This window comes from Rhinolophus hipposideros (genome assembly GCF_964194185.1).
Source record: "Rhinolophus hipposideros genome assembly, chromosome: 7".
Lineage (NCBI taxonomy): Eukaryota > Metazoa > Chordata > Mammalia > Chiroptera > Rhinolophidae > Rhinolophus > Rhinolophus hipposideros.
Window position 1 is genome coordinate 66,687,660 of NC_138053.1, and position 21,722 is coordinate 66,709,381.

The following is a 21,722-nucleotide window of genomic DNA, read 5'->3' on the forward strand; positions in this document are numbered from 1 at the left end:
TAGTCTTAGAACATAATCCTCCATATTTTTACATAGATTTATAATCATCGGTTTAAAGGCTGTATAATATCCAAAGAGGAGATATACAATATGTTTTTTTAAATTAAATTTATTGGGGGGATGCAATATACAGATGACATATTATAACTGTACACTTGAAACTTATATAATGTTATTAATCAAATAATGAGTTTTGACTAAGGGAACATGGGCTCACCAGTTTTTCTCCCTTCTTTTTCAGGATCTTGGAGAGTTTATGTTTAAGTTTCACCACAAGGGGGCATGTGCAGTTCAGTGACTGTAAATCAGTTACAATGACAGTTTTGAGATAGATTTTGCTGAATCAGTAGATTAAATATATATTGAAAATGCTGAGCCAGTTAAAATGGGAGAGAAAAATAAACTTTCCTGTAAAGTCTTACAATTTTAATCATTCACGTGCTGCTTCTTTCACTATTTTTTATTTCTCCTCCTTACTCCAGTTTATTTCTTTCACCTCGACTATCTGAATCTTGGGTTTCTTGCCACTGTGGGTGATGCCTTGTTAATACATTAGTAGCTCTTCAAGTGTTGTTGACCATTGCTTTTCTTTTCCAGTAGGACTAAAATTCAAAATATCGGCACAGTCACCGGAACAGACCCAGGCTTAAACTACGTGTATCAACCCTGATTGTAATAAGCCATTTGTGGGCATTAATAGAAAAAAATTTGGTTCCAGGGTCTTGATTCTTACATGCATTAATGTGTTTTTCTTTTTGTGTCTGTGTTGTAAATATGAACTCAAGGCTGTGCATGAAGGTAATATTTCTCCTGAGACAACCTTCATTGTCAGAACTCCACCAATGCATGGCTACCTCCGAAAATCTTTACCAGAAGAAAGCAGCTTGGGTGCAGATGCAAAGTCCCCTTTGATTTTTACACAGCAAGACATTGATGATGGTAATATCCATTATGTGCAGACAGCTCCTGACCAACAACAGGACCGTTTTTTACTGGATGTGTTGAATGGTTTCCAAGCTGTGAGGGGAGTTGAAATCTTGGTGGATATCATCCCTAAGCGGATTCCTCTGGAGGTACAAAATTTCACAATCCAAGAAGGTGGTTACAAAGCACTTCTGGAAGACCACCTCAAAATTCCAAGCAAATATTTTGAGGGATTTGACTGTGAATTTGTTTTACTCAAACCACCAAAACATGGTTATATTGAAAATTCTCATTTCCCAAGAGTAAAGCTAATGAAATTTACCAGGAAACAGGTAATGACTCTTAGTTAATATTTTGGGTATGTTGGATAAGAGAAAAAAATTAATTATTATTTAGATTCATCAACGCTTAGAAATGATGGGACTTCAGAGGGTATCTAGTTCAACCTCCTAACAGATCCTAGACGCCTTTTCACAGTAACCCCATATCTAGCCATTGCTAAAATATTTTAAGTGATGGAGAAATTACTTCCTGGGATGCGCCATTCCAGTTTAAAAACACTCCATTTGTTAGAAAGTTCTTTATGCTGAGCTGAAATCTGCCACTTAAAAACTTCACCTAGGTCTCGGCTCTGGTAGCTTGCAGAACAAATTGTACCTCCTTTCATGAACGCTCTTTAAATCTATGAAAGAAAAAGTTATCGAATTCCCTGGGGTTTTATCTTTGTTAGGTGAAACATCTCTAGTTTCTCTGGCTTTTGCTCACATGCCCTGGGTTTCTAGCCCCTGCTGCATCCTGTCTGCCCAATTCTGGAGGAACTCCACACTGGCAACGTCCTTCGCAAAGTATAACATCCAGATATTTAACACAGGCATGCTTTAATCATTAGTGGATTTTTGCATTCATTCATTCCCTTATTTAATCAACAGACGCAGATAGAGTGCATTCTCTGTGCCATGCTCTATGCCAAGCACAGTGCTATCAATGGCTACAATGGCTCAGCCCCTGCAATAAAGCAGCTGGACACAACTGCCAATCTGGTGTCCCATCAGCATAAAATAACCAGAGTCAACCCTGGGCTGCTATCAGGTTTCTTTGCTTTGGGCTAGAATGGTATGATTGTGAGACTGCTTTCTTATTGTAAGTAAAAGAATGATTTCCATTACTCTTTTTAAATATTGAAAAGTAGCTGGCAGATCTCCATGATTTCCTTTGTAAGCTCCTAGGTGAACTAGGTGGATACGGAAAAAGAGCAAGTGAACAGCTCTGTGTGGGGAGCATGCAAGGAGTGTAGTGTGGCTGGAGTTGCATGCATGAGGGGAGAGCAGTAGATGAGGTTACGGAGATCCATTATGGGAGGGCCTTCAACTTCACCTTTGATCCTGACTGAGGTGGGGAGCAATAAGGGAGGGGGTATGTAAGCAGAGGAGTGACACAACATGCCCCTGAATATGACTGATGACAGGGGACCGAATACGTTTTAATCTTGTAAGATTTTCTATAAGTTTGTTATATCCTTTAATTTCAGGTCAGCAGATGTTTTTCTAGTGTTAGAAGTCTAGGAATAGATCAAGTCCCACCAGACTCTCTCCTTGGCCTCTAGCTTAATATCTATTAAATGGTGTGTAACTTGGGGGATGACACTCCATTGAGGAAATGATGAATTTTCTCAGGAAAAATACTAAGGAAGTGATTTCTGCTTAAATGCTGTGTTCCTAAAACATGTTAGATTAAAAATTATCTTGCCCTCTGATCCATGCCATCTTTCATATTTGTTTTCAAATAGCTTAAAAGAGCATGTTCCAAGATCATGTGGTCAGCCCTGTGATCTGGAATTCCTCTGCCCATGGAACTCCAGAGAAATTCTCAGCACACCTGTATATGAGTAGCCACAACTTTCCCTTGAGATTCTTCATGAACTTTTCAATCCTTGTCAGAAACACCTCTGAGAGATCAAAAGTCTTTGCTCAATGGAAGTGTACTATACGAGTGGGTGAAGTTGAACTGTTAAAATTTTTAGCTGTATTTTATCAAAACAAACAACCCCAGGGACTTTTTCAGAAGTTCAACTACTCCTGTTGGGCTTTGAAAGTTCTCTGCTGTTGTATTTTTATGATCACAGACTCACTGAAGCCAAGTTCCCTTCTGGTTTTAAAATTCTCTTGGTCTCTGATTTTGATCCTGTGCTCTTGTGTATTTCCATCAGAACCTTAAAGACATGGAAAGCATGCTGATCAAATTTGCTGTTATTATAAATCCAGGAGGAATAATTAAATTCATTGGATGATCATTTCAGAATGAAAGTTAGAAGGATGAAATCTAATAGGGATAAAAGTAAATATTTGCATTTGGGTTATTACAGTGAGTTAAATGTACCTTGACATGATAATTTGTTTCCAATACATTTCATTATATTCTATCCATAGGAGATGTATGGTAGCTAGTATTGGGTAGTATCTATTAAGAGAGGGGCCAAAAATTGATTTTATTCTGAAGGAGGAGAAACAGGATTGGGAAGGAGCAGGTGTCACCTCTCATACAAAGAACAGTTAAGGGAATAATACACGCTTAACTCAGAAAAGAGAAGTCTGGGGAAACTTAAGAGTTGCCTTGGCCCATATCTCTCCAAAGAACAGATATCCAACCATTGTTTGGAAGCTTCAGAGCCTAAATATAACATTCTGAATTGTCCAACCAAGTAATTCACAACTTCAAAAATTAGTCACTCTGAATAAACAAGTAGAGTCTGAATTTTAGTGGATGCTGTTCCATTGGAAGAAAGGTTAGATTATATCACTTACCTACAAGATATTTTAGTGTTAGACATAGCCTTTGAACTCAGGCCTTCTGATGACCAGTCCAGCATTCTCTTTACTGCCTCATATTGCTTGATCACTCTGTTCCTTCCTAAACTTATTTCTAGAATGCAGCATCTCTTCATAAAAACTATACAATCCATCATAATTTGTACTCTGATCATCAGAATCAAATTTCATGAGAAGAACACACCTGCTTTTAGAGAGATATAAAAAACTAGGATTTCTCTTGTAGCAATTTATTCATATTTTCACATCACATTTTAGTAAGTTGGTGATTTTTTGTTATTGTTGGTAATAGGTGGAAAATGAATTGATTTACTATGTTCATGACGATAGCGAGGAACTTCTTGACAATTTCACCATCTTTGCAAATAGCTCAGAGCTTGGAAAACAGAGTTTTCCCCAAACTCTTTTCGTGACTGTGGAATCAGTAAATGATGAGGCTCCAGTAATAACAGCCAATAAAATCCTCCAGGTAAGTGCTCCATGCTCTTTGATTTATCAAAATAATGGTAGGGCTACTACTTTGATTTTCTTTTGTGTTATTCCTAATGCTAAATAGTTAAGACACATGACTATGTATGTCTAGTTGACAGATTCCTACTGGTTTAAAATGAATGATAGTTATTACTGTGACATTCTGTTGGGTACTTTCGAGAGATGATGAATCACAATGAGTTACTGTCATATTTTATTTCCTGAATGAGCACCACTCACTTTGTATTTCCTGAGGCCTGGCCTTTTCTGGTTTGGTTAGGAAGGTGTATGCACTTGCGAAATACAGCCTCCTGCGAGGTTGGAAACATAGTGGTTAACAGAGTGGGCTGTGCTGTAGACAGATTGGGTGAGAATCAGCTCCCCACTATTGGCTATGTGACGTTGGGCAAGTTATTTAGCCTTTTAATTTTCTCTCATCTAGGTAATGGAAACTGGAGGCAGAGTTATGAAGATTGAATGATAAAATGATAGTGAAGCTCTCCTATGTGGTTAAGGCTCAATAAGTGGTAGCTATTATTACTAAAAAAACTCCAAGGCTATACCAGTTTTAGAGTAAAATAAGGCTGCCGTGCAGTCATGTGTTTTGCTGGTTCTGGGAGCTTCTATCACCCTCCCCTCTTTCTGAGAAATCCTCTAGGGGTGTTCTTAAGCACTCACAGATAAATGTCTCAGCTGCCACATGGTATCCATCATTTTGCTCCTCTCGTGATGTGGAGCCCTGCGGTAAGATCTGCTGGCATGGCTTCTATTGCCCACACAAAGGGGCTGATGCACCGGCAGCCTCTGTCTCTGACGATATCATTTCCTGTCCCACCAGCACTACCCATGTCCGTGCTGGTGAACCCATCGGTGCTGGTTTATATTCAAGTATCCCAAAGCTTGCATTCAATAGATTTTCTTGGTTTGAACTCACCCCTTCTTACTGTCCTGTCTTCTAAGGACTGAACCTACTGTTCTGGCTTGGAGAATAATTATAGCTGATATAATACTAAGTGTTCAAAAAATAAATGTTAGCTATTGTTATGTGCCGGCTACTGCTCTAAGAGCTTATAGCTCGCTGAGATATGTTCTATCATTTCCCTCATTGGACAGATGAGGGAATTGTGAAATGGCTGAATGACAGGCTCAGGATAGAGTGACTGCATGGGAGCCTAATGGCTTGTTCATGCCTCTTTTCATGGTCTCCAGCAATGTCTGACACAGTGAGAAAGAAATATTTGTTGAAGGAAAGAGTCAATGAAAATATAAACTGTCAATTCCCCCAACATTGGCCCATGTTTCAGAGACCAGGCTTCTGTCTTGGCTCTTTCTTCCTTTAGTATGGCTGCATTTCTGAGAGAATCCTTGGCGCCTCGCACAAATAATCCCCCCATAGACTCATTCATCAGCTACCCCTTCATCAGGATACTTTACAACATGGAGGAGGTCTTTGTGTTTGGGCGTGGGGGTGGGGTCAGATTGTTGCCCTCAGCTTTTAAGTCTCTCTGCAACTGCCCATCATCATAGCTCTCCCTGCCGTCCCCCAGGTTAACCCTTCCTGCCCACATGCTGCCTATCTGCCTTGTTCTTTCCTGAAGGAGAGGAAGTAGGGATGGAGGGAACATTGGGTACAGGTACATTGTCTGCAAAACTGGCTAATTCACTGCTGTTATGGCCCAAAATCATGGTGAGGAGAGGAAATAGAAAAAAGGAAGAACACAATAAATTATAAAAATTGTAAACATTTGAAGATAAAGGGATGTAGACCAGGGCACAAAATTATAATATTGCTTTCCTATTACACGTATATAGTATAACGTGAATTAAATTGCTGTAAGGTATTTAGAATAATGAAGTCTTGTGCAGTGAAATGTATGATATAATCACGTCTGTTATCAATCTCAGCATAATGTAGACTTGATGAGAAAAAGTCAAGTGGCAGCCAGGAATTGGTCTTGCTAGTTTTGAGAGAGCCGGTGTAGGCACTTTACAATGTCTACGACATTCTTTACTTTTAACCCTAATTTTTTTTGTTGTTGGTATGTGATATTTCTGTCATATCCATGAGAATATATAATAACAATGGCAAATGAGAGTTGAAAACTTCCTGGCAAGACTGTGTGTGTTGGATGTATTGCAAGGCGTCCTCACAAATTGATAACTTTAAATACTATTAGCTAATGCTTACATAGTACTTACTCTGTGCCTGACATTGTTCTAAACACTGTACATTTATTTATTCACTTAATCTTCAGCTACTTTGAGACACCACTTTTAATTTAAGGGTGAGGAATCTGAAGCACAGAGAAGCTTAGACACTTGCCTAAGGTCAAAGTGGAAGAACCACTGGTAGACTGCAAGCAGCAGAGCTAGGATGCGAGATTGTGCCCATAATCATGACACTCGACTGCCTCTTCCTTCACAGTAACCGTTAAGAAGTCCAAGGACCTAGTGTCGTAGATAAAGTGAGTATTGCTCTTACTCCCATTTTAACGACGAGAGACTATAAGCTCCAGAAATTCAGTAACTTGCCCAAAATGACAAAGTTAGATAGTGGCAGAGTCTGTGGCAAAATATGAATTTATAAGGCCTTTGTATTATTATTATTAATCTCTGACTTTTCAAACAGCATTTTTCTCAAGGCCTTCAGTTCATCCCGTATGACCCACACTCTCCTAACTTGTCATCAGAGCCTGAAGGAGGTGGAAAAAAGAGTTCTCTTCAGTCTACTTGAGAGTAGGAAATGCGAGTGTTGAGGGTGGATGGAGCTGCATCTCAGACTCTGGAAGGGCGTTCATAGGCAGAAATGTGAATACGAAGCACTCTGTCCTAGCAATTCAGATACATTACTTTCTCCTGAAGTACTTTAAACAAGATTTCCTTAAGCCACACGTCTTTAGCAGGCTGATCTCCAAGGCCATTCAGTGGTATGAAAAATTGGGATTAGGAATTGGAGTTAGACTACCTAGCGAGAATCCTTTGCGTTTTACTCTGAAATATGTTCTACTGAGTACTTTTGTATTCAAGTGTGAACAGTGATTTCTGTGCATACCTTATAAGGTATGTTTGTGTCCACAAGGGGGCTTCATTTTTCTATTTTCCAACTTTTGCTTTCTAGAATACTGTACATTTTGTTTTGTTATTTTATTGCACCGAAAATAGAATCATGTGCTTATTTCTGATAAGCATTTGTCATCACTAAAAAGAGCTTTGAGAGCTACAGACAGCAGAAGAATTTAGGGCAGCAAAATCTGAAAGGATGACTGAAGGCCTGGAAGGATCAAATAGTAGGAGAATGAATTCATGAACATTTCGCAACCCTCAGATGAAACTTAAACCAAAGGTCTGGGTTTTTTAAATATTAGGATCACAATCAGGGTTATACTGAATCATAATTAGGTTTCTAAATCTCACCAGTCTCAGTTAAAGGTGAATTTAAAAATACATTATTTCAATTAATAAGTATCAATTTTTTTCAGATATTTATTCCTTAAACCATGATTTCTGGGGCTTTGGGTCACTTTTAAATTTGAATTCCAGTTCGGGGCCTTTGTTTTCCTTCTTCCCACCTATTTGAAATTTTATCACCAGAGACTGGGCACTAAATCAGGTCTCACCCAAAGCAATGGGGCTGTTAACAGAACTAAATTTGGTTGAGTGGAAATAAAGACCTGAGGTTACTAGCTCTTGTTTCGACTGTCAGGTTTTCCGTTTGTTTTGGAAGATGGTATATTCCAGAGGCAAGAGGGGGCAAAATCAGTGTTTCACAGAAGAGTAATACAGTGGAAAACATGCCCTGTCCAGCCTTTGGATACATGGTGTTGGAAAAAATGAGTATCTAGAGTCACGGGAAGAGAAATGGCAGTACATTTCCAAATCAGTTTGAGTTCCTGAAGAAATGAGAATAAGATCACATGGATGGATTTAAAAACATAAAAAGTGAAAAAATAGAACGAGTGGGCTTGGGATTTTGTTGAACAATCCATCTTGTATATTTTATAGAAACTGTAGAATTTCATGGGTTAACTAAAGGCCAAAACCTTATAATTTGAACACTGGGTTGCTTAGAATTTCTGGTAGCTATTAAAAAATTGATGTCCTTAGAGTTTAAAGCTGGAAAATCCTCAGTGGGCATGTTCCAAAGGCCAAGATACAGGAGCTTCCTTGACAACAAAATCATTAAACAGATAAACTACTCACCCCAAATTCTGAAGGAATGCTGTGGGATTAAAGAAAATCTGCAGTACATGTTATAGAATGGCCCTAATAGTGTTTAGCATCATGCTACAAATGACTTTTAAGTAGTATTTTTAAAAATCACATTTATCCTCAGAACCCCATCTGATGAAGATGGGTAACGTAAAGCTAACAGTTATTGAATGCTTACTATGTGCCAGGTGAAGTGTGTCCTAAGTACTTTACATATCTTAAATCACTTATTATGCATAATAATTCTATCATTCCTAGTTTAATGATGAGAAAATTAAGGTACAGAGAACAGAAATGAGCCCAAGGATACACAGCTAAAGTGGCATATCGTGCCTTATATGAAAATATCGAATCCTATATGCTTTCTGATCTCCCTTTCTCAAATTGTGTTTAAATGGTTATTGGCTGATGAATGGGCATGAATTAAATTATTTCATAAATTGCCTGAGCTGCTGAGGAAAACAGCCCCTTAGACCAGAGAGATTATCTATTAAATACTTAGGATTGAAGTTTTTAAAAAGTTGGTAACAAGTGTAGAAGATGATAAGGTTCTGGTCAGCGAGCAAAGAATGACATAAGCTTGGGAATGTGCATTGTGTTTCTGTGGGGAAGACATTTACAAATATAGATAGAAATGTGAAAATTTAGTTAGTGATAAAGCCACCAAGATATTCTGGTATTAGTGAAATATCATGTGACTGCATGATTATAGAAATTCAAAACAACCTAGTTCCATAAAATATGATCTGATGTCTCAATAAGCATTTTAAACTCAGCATGTTGCAAACTGAACTCCTGATCTTACTCCCCATATCCACTCCACCTGCAGCTCCCCTCATTTCAGTTGACGGTAACTATCTTTCTAGTTGCTGAGCCCAAACCATGGAGTCATTCTTGCCACCTTTCCTTCTTCCACACTTCATCACAGCTAATTTGTCAGACACTCTGTTGGTATCAACTTCCACATACACCCAGAATCTGACCATTGCTTACCACCTCTGTACGTTGTGGCCAATCCCTTCTCTCATCTCTGGGATTGTTGCAGTCACCTCCTAACTGGTCTCCTTGATTCCACCCTCACCTTGCCGCAGTCTATGCCTGACGCAGAAGCCAGAGGATTCTGTTAAGACCTAAGTCAAACCAGGTTAGTCTTCACCTAAAGCCCTACCATGATTCCCCGTTACACTGAAGAAAAGCTGAGGGTCTCACAGTGGCCTTCCAGACCTGCAGGATTTGCCCTTCCATTCCTTGTTTGACACATTCCCTTTTACTCTTCGCCTTGCTTGTTCTGCTCCCACCACACTGACTGCTGCTCCTCATGCAGAGGAGGCTCGCTCCCACTTAGTGCCTTTCCCTCTGTCTGGATGCTCCTCCCCTAGAGATCGCCACTGCCTTTGATTTTCACCAAATAAGCCCCCTCCTTAACATTCTCCCACTCTCAAACCCCTCATTTTGCTTCATTTCATTTTTTTTTTTTGCATAGTGCCTGTGGCCTTCTATCAGACTATATAATTCATTTCTTTTTTATGCCTATTGTTTCCTCCCTATATTCCTTCACCCTCTCCTGCTGGAATGTACACGGCACGAGGACAGGATTCTGTTTTGTGTACTGATGTATTGCAAGCCTCCAGAATGTTGCTGGAAACATAGTAGATGCTTAATTTAAAAAATGAATATTTAAATAAGATACTCAGACAATGTAAATAGATTTTAAATGTAATTGAAAAACAGAGGTTGTTACTCAGAAACAGCTGCCGATGGACTATCAGCACAGCAAACACTGCCAGGTCAAACACTGCCAGGTCCTCGGAGTCAAGTATTTGCTTTCTGCAACACAGGTGGGATAAAGAGGAATTAAAAATATGCAGTGTGTGTATTTTCCTCAAATATTTCAAAGCTGATGAAAGCATTCGCTTCTTAAAGCAATGAATAGAAATCCCTAAATCAACCCTCTGAGGTAGGTTCTGTGATTAGCTGGGATTCCATGTACAGGATGTAACATATGCCAGCCACACAGAAGGTACTTAGTAACTATCAGCTTTTATTGCGCTCACGCTTTATGTAAGTGCATATGCAATTTAATTAACTTTGAATAAAGAACTATGAATTCTATTTTTTATTGAAACCTCATAAACCTCATAAATTAAATAAACACCACAACATGCCCTACATTTCATCTGGCGTTTAATTGTATGTCTGTTTTGGATTAAGAAACCTCATGCTTCAAAAACTCTGGTGAATTGCTTTAGTTTTTAAATCTTTGGACAAGGGTCAAGATATCATAGCTATCCACTTTACTAATGTGATGTGATGTGGTTGGAATGGGTCCTTGAAAGATCTGTGATTCTCTTCTTTTTAAGGTGTGGGTGAATTCTGTCACGGAGATTACCAGTAAGGACCTCTGTGCGGAAGATGGGGACTCGTCCCCACAGGACCTTGCCTACTGGGTCACTCCACCCAGCAACGGACATTTGGCGCTCAAGTCCTTTCCTGGCCAAAGCATCCAGAACTTCACCCAGGTTCAAATCAACAATGGTCAGCTTGTGTTTGTACACAATGGTATGTCATAGAGAAAAGCAATATGAAACTAAAATGTGTTCCAATCAGAGGTTAACATGATAGGCAAACCTAATCATTGCTGACTGAAAATCAAAAGTCATCTAAAAACTCTTCAGACTATAATTTTTTTAAAAGTGACACATTTGGGTAAGGCTAATAATAGCTAACATTATTAGTAGTTAATTAATAAGCACCTTAACTCACATTATCATGTAAGGTCTGAGCTCAAATATAAGCTCCTCAGCCGTTTCCTGACCAACCACTAAAATAGTATCTCTTCTCTGTCAACCTTCATCTCTTACTCTGACCTTATATTTTAGTATAGATTGATTTGTTTATTTGGTTGTTGTTTGTCTTCTCCGCTATAGTATAAGTGATAAGAGCAGGATCTTTGTTTTGTTCACTCTTGTATCCTCAGCACCTAGAACACTGCCTGGGAACTAGTAGGTGCTTAAAAAAAAGTGTTGAAAGAATGAAATAATATTGAATACCTATTATATGTCAGGTAATATTCTAGATGCTAGGGACACATTAGTGAACAAAACAAACATCTTTGTTAAATGAATGAACACATGAATGAATGAATGACTGTAAGTGTAATTCTAGGAGACCCTGACATTAAAAGGCTTTTTTTCTCCCTTCGGTCAATAAATCAATAAGCCAAACAGCCACTGTAAATCTGCACAAAGAGTGACCTAGCTTGGCTTTGTTTCCAGGCTGCCCTTGTCAGTGACCTGAGAGGGGCAACAGCCCATTCCCAGCTTGTGGGAAATGGGAGGGAGCGTGGGCCAGGGTGCATGATGCGAAAGCTAAAATCATATCTTTTCAGCCATTTAAATTATCTTCTTTGAAAACATAGTAAGTAAAGATTAAACATTTATATCGAAATGTAGTAATTTCCTGATTATCTTTGCAGTTAATGCAAAGAATCCCCAAATAATCTGAAAATAATTTACTACATGAATGCTCTTATCCAGTGGTTCCAAATCTGTAGCTTGGGGACCTGTAGAGTTAGTGTTATTGCAATAAGATTCTAAATCTACACGCAAATGTGTCAAAGCATTGTTTCTAGACTGAATGATATTTTCCACATATGTGTGTTCCTGTTTTTTAAATGTGAGCAGATGTGCTGACTAATAAAATACAATTCATTTAAAGAAGCACTGAATTAATAAGAGGTTTCCACCAATTATGTTTGGTTTTGATTAGTAGATAGCAAAAGTCTAAGTAGTAGGTGAGGACCTAGAAATATTTTTATTTTTATAAAAGGATCATATTTTCAAAATGAAGAGAACTGCTCTAGAGACTTGCGCAAGGGAAGTTTCAAATTTCTAAAACTCTGCAGTTTGCAATAGAAGGGATGAATGAGTCTGGCACATGCTGGGCACCGCAAGAGTATAGTCACATGATCCATTTCATTTAATCTGCAGAAGTCCTCTGAGCCATTGGGAGTAATGACCCCATTTTAGAGATGAAGAAACTGAGGCTCAGCAAGATGTGGCGTGGTCTGACCCAGAAGGTGGGCTTTGTCTACTAGCTGCCACCCAATGAAGAGAAGAGTAATTTAAAGAACTGGTTACTATTTGCAATGAAGGAGTCAAATAAAAATTAGCTCTCTGAATTAATTTTTTTGTCAACTACCAGGTCCATATTTGCTCTTGGTGAGCAGAGGAAATAGTTTCTTCCCCAAAAGCAGGAAGGAGAGTTAAAGGCAAGGTCTTTGAGAGCCAATCCATCACATTTTCTAAATGGATGTGGAGGCCGTAAGAGCTCTCAAAGTGGCTGGATCCCAGCTACAGATGCGTCTGTTGCTGAACCCAGCTGGTTCTGCCTGCTACATCTGTCCATCAGCAGCCCCAAACAAAGGCTTAGGTTTAATTAGTCTCTCTTAGCATTTTATATTTGCAAAGTGCTTTGTCATTAATCTAATTGTATTCCATATAACGACCTAAGTAAGTTGATAAAGCCAAGATGTGAGAGGCTCAGTGATTAAAGGTTGCTCTTCTGAAAGTACTGTCAGGAAAATCTGAGGTTGAACAATAGAAAATCGCCTACTTTTATGCTTTCCTCCTTTCCTCTCTTTGGTCATAATTAGTATCATAGTTAGGGTATACCCAGTATATTATTTTAATATTTGTTTTGATATAATCCCTTTTGATTCCATTTCCATTTTATTTCCAAATTCATGAAATGTTCAAAGTGCCTAGTGGCAGAAAGCATACTCTCCCTAATTTCATGTTTAATTAAATACAACTTTCCAAGTGCTATTTCTAATAAAAAAAAGCAAGTAAACAAACAAACAAATTTGGTTGTGGGCCCTTGTGCAAAATTAGGTAGACTCAGAATTCTATCTTTTTTTTAATGATGACTCTTGAATGTATTGGGAATTTGTTTTAAAAGTCTGTAACTTTTCTGTGAGGAATCAGAGCTCCCAGGGTATGCTTCCATAACAGGGCTTTGAGAGACTGTTAAGCCATGGGCCAACCCCTTTATTAAATCATGTTATTAAGGGAGTACTTGTATGTAATTGCAGAGTCAGACCATGCCTTCTTTGTTCCTTGCCACATGTCCCTGAGGGCAACAAAGAGGACATTTTTACCCATTACATGATGCAAAGACCTGTGGGCCTCCAGATTTACTGCTGGATGAACATTTTCAAAGGGTGATGGGAATGTGAACGTCAGGCTCTTTGCATTGTGATCTTGCCTGGTGCTTTGTGAGACAGATTGGTAAAACACTCCTGGGAAATGGATCGATAGGGGGCCCGTCTCAATGTCTGTTTCGCATATAAGTTGATTTACACCTTTACTGATATTGCTAATGCCTTGAAGTGTGGGAGTAGAATTCTCTTGCAGGAATTTGAAAAAAGTGGGCCTGGATCTTTTCCCACTTTGCCCTTTTTCCTCTTAGCAGCAAACAGCCAGTTTGAAATAGATGAATAATTAGAAATTATTTTTGGGGGTGGGGCTAGGTGTTATTTGCTTCCCACTAGTTTTGATTTTCAGTATGATCCAGTGTTATGAATATTTCAGAAATTGCTAGGGTGTGTGTGTGTGTGTGTGTGTGTGTGTGTGTGTGTGTGTGTTACTTGCATGCATTACTTTTACTGGTAAAAATTGATTCCAAATAATAAAAATGCAGGTAATGAATATGTTTTAAACTTTTTAAGACATTTCTTGGAGGTACCATCTTTGCTTTCTTTTATTATAGCATGGGGAAGGGGGATGGGATATGCATTTTAGATCTTTATTGATGTTTTTGTAGCTTCATGTTTTGCTAATATTTGATTTGGTGAGCTCAGTGACTGTTAACGCACTCTCCAATTGCTAGGGGTTGCTTTGCAGAGGGATCAGGTGGGAGACTGAAAGTGGGTAACTTTTGCAGAACAACCCAATTGACTAGAGTGTAATTTCTTCTTTTGAAGGAGCAATGTTGGGAGGCTTTAATTTTCAAGTTACTGATGGTTTGAACTTTGCACCGCGACAAATTTTTAGCATCACAGCTCGAGCACTGATCATTAGCTTAGAAGTAAACAGAGGACTGAGCGTCTTTCCAGGTAAGATTTTAGCTTGAGTAAGTGTTTGGGTTTAAGTGTTTTTCAATTTATTTAGAAAGTTCTTCCTGCATGGTCTATACAGAGGGTGCCAAAAATTGTATACACATTATAAGAAAGGAAAAAGCTGTATTAAAATTGTAATACTCGATATATGCTGACAAAAGGTGAATACAAGTCATGTGTATACATTTTTTTGGCACCCCAGGTACCATCATCTTTAACCATAGAGTGATACCAACAGTCATAAAGTCCCAGAAAAAATTCTCTCTTTGCAGGGACTTAGCAAAAGCAAGGCTGGGTCTTTCTGCCTCCTCTTTATCCCCTCTCCTGTTCCTCAGAACAGGGCATGTCAGTAAAGGGTGATGGCAGAAGGAACCACTGCAGAGACATCTTTATAGTCCACGTGTACTTTTTTCTTACTCTCTCCTTAGGGTCCTTAAAGAAGCAAGGAGAACCAGGCTCTGCGGTGACCTTCTAGATCTTGGGGTTTTCTTTTTCTGAATATAAAAACCCCGTGCATTAGGGGACTATGGGGAATTTCATTAAGTGCTTGCTTCAGGGGCCTGCAGACTCCTGACTGCTGCTTGCCAAGAATCTCCGCCTGGCTGAGGTGGAAAGATCGAAGTCAGCATCTCTGACTCAATACCCTCATTACAGGGCTAGGGAAAGATTTACCCAATGGCAGGGAATGTAATAAAAAAGGAGAGAAAAGAACTTAAACGTACACAGGTATACAGCGCAGGAAACAATAACATTTATATTTCAGTTAAAAAAAAAAGAAAAGCCCTGTCTGTGCATTGTAACTTGTTTAATTGATGTGCATTACCAGTAAAACACAGATAGAGAAAGACACTAATCATTTTATTAATTATGGTTACTCTAGCCAGTTGTTCTCAACTTCTGGAAAGCTTTTAGAAATACCAGTGCCTTATACCAGTTGAATGAGAGTCTCTGGGAATGGGCTTGGCCATCATTAATTTGTTTAGTCCTAAGTAGTTCTGAAGTGCAGCCAGGATTGAAATCCACGGGGCTAGGCACTGGACTAGTCTTTGAATCCTCACATATATGTGAAGCAGGTAATAAATCCACAGAAAGCTGGCAGGACTTGTGGCTTAGAGAGATGATGTAACTTCGCTGGGCAACCAATAAATGGCAGATGAAGCTCACATGCTTCTCTAGTAGACCTAGAGGAAAATAACTCTTTATAACTTAAAACAAACAAACAAACACAAACACACACAACAGAACAATGTTTAGGACAAATTTTCAAATTTTGAGTTGCCTTAAGCATTTGGGATCATGAAAAGAAACCTTATTAAAATCTAATTAAAGATATGTTAACCCAGATTCTTCTATTCTAAAACCTTTTTATGTTCCATAATTTGTCTCTGAGAATAAGTGTGCTGCTTCTATTGATTTTTCAAGGTGATTAGGATACCATTTATTGTTTTAAAAAATAAGCAAACCAACTACTGCACCTTAGTCATCTGAAAAATATATCTATAAAAATAATGTTCTAAAATCAGAATAAATCTGATTGATGCAAAGGATTAAATACCTTTCCTCTATTCTGGCTATACTCTGGATTAGTAAGTGAAGACACTTGAATTGGGTTACAGGGAGGTTATAGCCACTATGGCTTAGAAAGTTTGGAGTTTCTGGTGCCCGTTTTGCAGAATATTAGTTTAGCAAGAAGAATATATTAAAGGGGCCCAAATTCCCTTGTTGCCTCTGTGGAACTGGACCAAGCATATAGTTTTCATAGCCCTTTGTTTAACCTTTGGACACAGTCCCGAGTAACCAACTCCTTTCCCTTTCCAACGTGTCCCTTTCCAATCTGTCGTGCCCTGGCATCCCCAAGTCTGAGAACTCTCCACAGGAATCGGCGCATTATCCTCAGATCTCAAAGTGAGCTGCTCCTACCACGTTAACTATTACTTTTGGTTACTGTGTTGCCCTCTATCCCCAGACTGTGACTTGTTTCAGCTTCAGCTCCTGGCCAGTCGGAAGGAAGCTAGATTTTCATGTCCATTTCCATTAGGTGGCCCCTGCATTTGATAAAATCTTAACTAGGGTGAGTGTGGAAATGAGAACTGCGGAGTCAGAGATTTTCGAGTTCAGGATGGCCTGTATGGGTTGCTTAGTTGTTCTTGGTGTTTTTCCTACCCTAACATTCCCAAGAAGCAGTGGCCCTCTCCGTTACATATTAGAAGTCCCTGTGGGGGTGTGATTCTGATGACCACATTTCCTTGTCCTCTTTCCCGGCTCCACCTGTTCTTCTCCAGCCACTTGAGGATGTTGGCGCTGGAACTGTGTAAAGCTGCGGGGGGTGATGATGACAGATGCCCCACTCTGCTTCTCCCCTCAGGACCTCCCCCCATTATGGTCTTGCTGGAAGGAGGCCCTGAGTGACCTCTGCCTCCCTCATCTGTCAGCCAGCCCTGTGGCTGAGGGAGAAGGCAGGTATGCTGTGTACCACCTCTGGGCATGAGGCTGTGTTCACTATCTGCTACTGCTGCTCTAGTCAGACTCAAGTTGACCTATATGTTCTGAAATATCAGGGAAAATCTATTCCTTTTTATAGAACTATAGATTTTTACAGAACTATAGTAGGAGAAAATTTATTCCAATTATAAAATGGACATTAATATACGATTGATACCTGCATTTTTATAGTGCTTTATATTTTTTATCTACCGCACTGGGATGTTATAAGGATGTAAATGAAATAATGTATATAAGAGCAAGTTTTGATCATCCCCATTTGGCAGATAAAAAACACTGAGGCTTGGGAAGGCTTGAAGTCATATAACTAATAGGAATCATAAGCCCCAAAACAGAGTAGTGCCAACTTCAACCTCAAGTCCTGTGCTTGAATCCCAGCCTCCTCTCCTTTCTGAGTGTCTGCGTTCCAGGCCTGTCTCTATTTTATAATATCAGTTCCCTGAGAATGGGGCCATCATGGTGGCTGCTTACTTTGTCTCCTTGATGTTAATGATGGATTGATGTACTCAACCAGGGAAATATGCATCACAATTTAACAAACAGCAATGATTATGTAGAAATTTTGTGTGTTCTACCCTCTTGGGTTAGAGAAATACTGCAAGCCAGCATTAGTCAACATTTTATTTTTACTCACATTCATTCCATACCGATTGGACTTTTTCCACCAGCCTGGCTGACTTTGGCCATGCTGTTTTGCCTCTTTTGCATACTCAGTTTTAAAATATGGCCCTGGCTTGAGACTTGTAAGAATTTGTAGGCTGTGCCAAAATAATTATAAGAATACTTAGTGGGTGAATGTTTTAAGGTTAACCATAGCTTCCATACTCTGCCAAATTTGAAAATCATTCTTTAACTCAGTTATTTTTAAGTAGGAAGGACTACAGTTGTAAAGGAACTTTTTGTGTATGAAGAAAAAAATATATACAATGTATATTTTCATTTTGTTATTTTATATTTACATATACATAAATACACATACACATGCATAGATCTATAGATCTATATCTATATATGTACATACACACACATACATACATATGTTCTATTTCTTTCTGCATAATTTATTCCCCAGAAAGGAGTTTTGTAAACAGTTTTTCACCTTGAATGCTACTATTGAATGTATGTGTTTGTTTATCTTTAGTAGTGGCATGTTGGAATATAGTGGCCTCAGGGCCTAGTTTTTCTGCATATCCAAATTGTACTTGGCTCGTTTTACAGAGAGGGTTGAGGAGCTGACCTTGAGAGTTTTGTCAAACTGGTCTAGAATATAAGCTTACACAGACCTAGAGTTAAGTAGCCCATTAGTGAACAGTATTCATAGCAAACTGTGTGACTTCACTACCCTTGGGGTTTGGTCATAATATGGAGGGAATCCTGTCTCACCAATGGGCCATCTGTCCTCCATGGTGGGAATTGAAGGAGAGAAAAAAGCAGAAAGAAATCACAGTGTGTTGCTGAAGGGTTTGGAGCAGAGATTTGTAAAAACTTTTAGTCAGCTTGTCTTGGAACACTGAATTAAATATTGTAAGACTTAGTGGGAGATAACCAAGAACTGTAAGAAAAGATTGTCAATCCTCAAGGAAATAATTAAAGACTTACTAATTAGGGAATTAAGAGAATTATACTTAAGAGTACAGTAATCATGCAAAACATACTACGCTAAGTTTCTGGTGAGTGGGTACAGGTTAGGTGCGATACATGAATTCAGGGAATGGAATTTTCCCATAGACTGCAGTGGTCAGGGAGAGCTTATGGGAGAGACAGATCTTGAGCTCCCCCAGAATGAGAATGATTTCGATGGATGGCAATGAAGAGGGGTGAGCATACAGAGAGGGCAGTATGACTGCAGAAGTGAAGACGGGGGAAGAAGAGGAGTGTGTTTGGAAGGCAGAGAGGAGACCTGTTGGGTTTGTTGAATGAGTCATCTTATTATTTCCTAACTCAAATTTCATTTCAGTACTGAGCTCTAAGAAGTATGGAACACTGACAGGCAATATAGTGTCAACTTTGAAAATACTTACCTCAGAGTCAGTGAACTGTGTTTTTGACCATTAGACAAGTAGCTTAAGCTCTCCAAACCTCATAACCCCTTCTTGGTAGTGTTGAAACAAATACATACTTCTTAGGATTATCATGATATCTAAAAGAAGGGCAGGGACAGTGTCTGTGCTATTTCCTGGTGTATCTCCACCCCTTATTGTAGGGCTTGTCACATATGAGGCACTTGATAATATCTGTTACAGAAATATATAAGGTTTTCTAGCCTGATGACCATGAAACTCTTGCTGTTAAGATAGTTGTCGGTTTTTGCAAAACAAACACAATAGGATACAAGTATGTTTGAAAAATTCTGTATTTAAAAGGAGGATAAAACAGATTTCTTTATTCCAAGATTTAGATTCTTTAACATGCTGATTTACTTTTCGAATCTCCAAGAGGTATATATGGAGTGAGGTCTTGCCAAACAGGTAAGATTATAGATAAAGTTATAGAATTCTTTTATTACTACTGTACGTCTTGTAGGATAGTGAGTCTTTGGAAAGTGATTTAGGTGGGACCTTAGAGAAATCCTTCCCAACTTAAGTGCCTGGAGCTCATTGATGAAAATAGCAATGGCTTGGATGAAATGAGGTGAGTCGGGGAAAAGGATGTTTGGCTTTTGGTGAATTGGGCTGAGTGATAAAAGATGCTTGTCAGGCAGTTGTAACATGGAACAAACTTTCTTCCTGACTGACCATGCCCAGAGTGACTGTTGAATAGGAAATAAATCTTATGTACCTTCCTGGGTTAGGTAGCTCGATGAGAAAATGAAGGGTTGATGTGTTCTGGCTGAGAGAAAAGAACTCTTGGCCAGGAACATCTCTAGTGGGTCCTCTATTCCAAGAAGTTACGATAAATTTAGTTGTTGTTTTTTTTTTAAAGAGTCCTCCTTACCCACTACCTGCCAAAGATAACCCTAGAGATGAAGGAATAAGTATAAAGCTAGGGTCCTTTATAAGAAGGAAATAGTTAAGAAGGCACAGTGAGGAAAAGTTTCAAAGAAAAACTGAAGATGGAGAAGTTGGATGTTGGGGTGCCCAGAAACTGTACACATAAGAGACATAATTCACTTGACAGGAAATGGGGCCCTACCTTGGCCTCAGTTATGACTTTATGTAACACTGTCTAAGAGTATAGAATATTTTCCCTTGGCCTCCCTCGGGTGATCTCTGATCCTGGACCCCTAGCTCTAGAAGCTGGAAGGTGTAATTTAGCAATTGCAAAAATTTTCTTGAGGAAGCTTCACACTGTTTTCCAAAATGGCTGTACCAGTTTACACTCCTACCAACAGTGCACAAGGGTTGCCTTTCCTCCACATCATCGCCAGCATTTGTGGTCTCTTGTCTTTTTGATCGTAGCCATTCTAACAGGTGTGAGGTGATATCTCATTGTGGTTTGGATTTCCATTTCCCTGACGATTAGAGATGATGAGAATCTTTTCATGTACCTGTTGGTCATTTGCATGCTTTCTTTGGAGAAATGTCTGTTTAGTTCCTTTGCCCATTTTTAAATTGAATTATATGAATTCTGTGTATACTTTGGATATGAACCCCTTACTGAGTATGTGGTTTACAAATATTTTCTCCCATTCCATAGGCTACGTTTTAATTTTGTCGATGGTTTCCTTCACTGAGGAGAAGGTTTTCAGTTTGATGTAGTCCCACTTGTTTATTTTTTCTTTTGTTGTTAGGCATTTGAAATAGAGTTTCCAAATTGAAGATGCAGAACAATCCTTATGTGGATGGAAATCTTCCAGACCCAAAACTGGCTTCCCCCTGCATTAGCTGTAGTAGAGGTCCTGCTTTTAAGCACCTGATGTGGTTTAAACACTGCAATTGGTGGCCCTGACTCTCTAAGGCTACAATGGCTGAGTAAAGGAAAACAAAATGGATGTCATTCAGGAGATTTATTGGGTGGTTTACTCAGCTGCATAACAGTTTATAAAATGCCTATTCTGAGGACTACCCTGTGCAAGGCCTAATGCTGAAGCCCTTTAGCAAGGGCTAACACAGGAAGATTCTGGGCCAGTATGACTATGTGAATCTCTTCCTCACCTGCCACCCTGTAAGGTGGGGGATATTCCCTAAATCATTGCAAAGTAAAAGGATATGTACGCCAACCCTGTGTTCCTCAAATTGTGGTCCGCAGGCCTTCTGGTCTGTAAACTGATACGTGAGAGGAAATATTTAGAAAATTTTATAGCAATTTGATATTGCTGTGACATTTTATTGTATTTTATAAAATTATTGGTTCACAATGGATTGGGAGGGGAAACACATGAGTCTTCATCACAGAGCATTTGAGAAATACTGGTCTAACCCGAAGGTCTCCGAGCCTCTCTGTCTTTGGTTGCCAGTGAGGTCACATTAGTACACAAAACCACGCGACACTGGTTCTTCCCCCTTTGGCATTCACACAGGCTGTCTCCTTCCACAGTGTCTGTGCAGGCTCCATGTCTGGGGTCCTCTGGAGCTTCTCACGTTGGTTCAAAAGTCATCCTCTCCCCGAAAGGTGTCTACAGGTGGATGTCCATTGAACATACTGGAAGCCACCAGCAGCCTAGGACTCCTCTGGTCTCCCAGGGGAGGCTCTGTGTCCTTTGCACTCAGTGCACACAGTCTGCTTCCCCTTCC

The 21,722-nt window shown here is 39.2% G+C and overlaps 1 protein-coding gene across 1 annotated transcript in view; it reads left to right on the forward strand.

The window, feature by feature from the left end:
* The window catches only part of LOC308500110 (chondroitin sulfate proteoglycan 4-like), a 54,554-nt gene that overhangs the window by 15,217 nt on the left and 17,615 nt on the right, over window positions 1-21,722 (forward strand). The window contains exons 4-7 of the mRNA XM_081054290.1: window positions 786-1,256; window positions 4,042-4,218; window positions 10,790-10,988; window positions 14,413-14,544. Coding sequence (XP_080910416.1) covers window positions 786-1,256; window positions 4,042-4,218; window positions 10,790-10,988; window positions 14,413-14,544 — 979 coding nt within the window. The remainder of the gene's footprint in view (window positions 1-785; window positions 1,257-4,041; window positions 4,219-10,789; window positions 10,989-14,412; window positions 14,545-21,722) is intronic.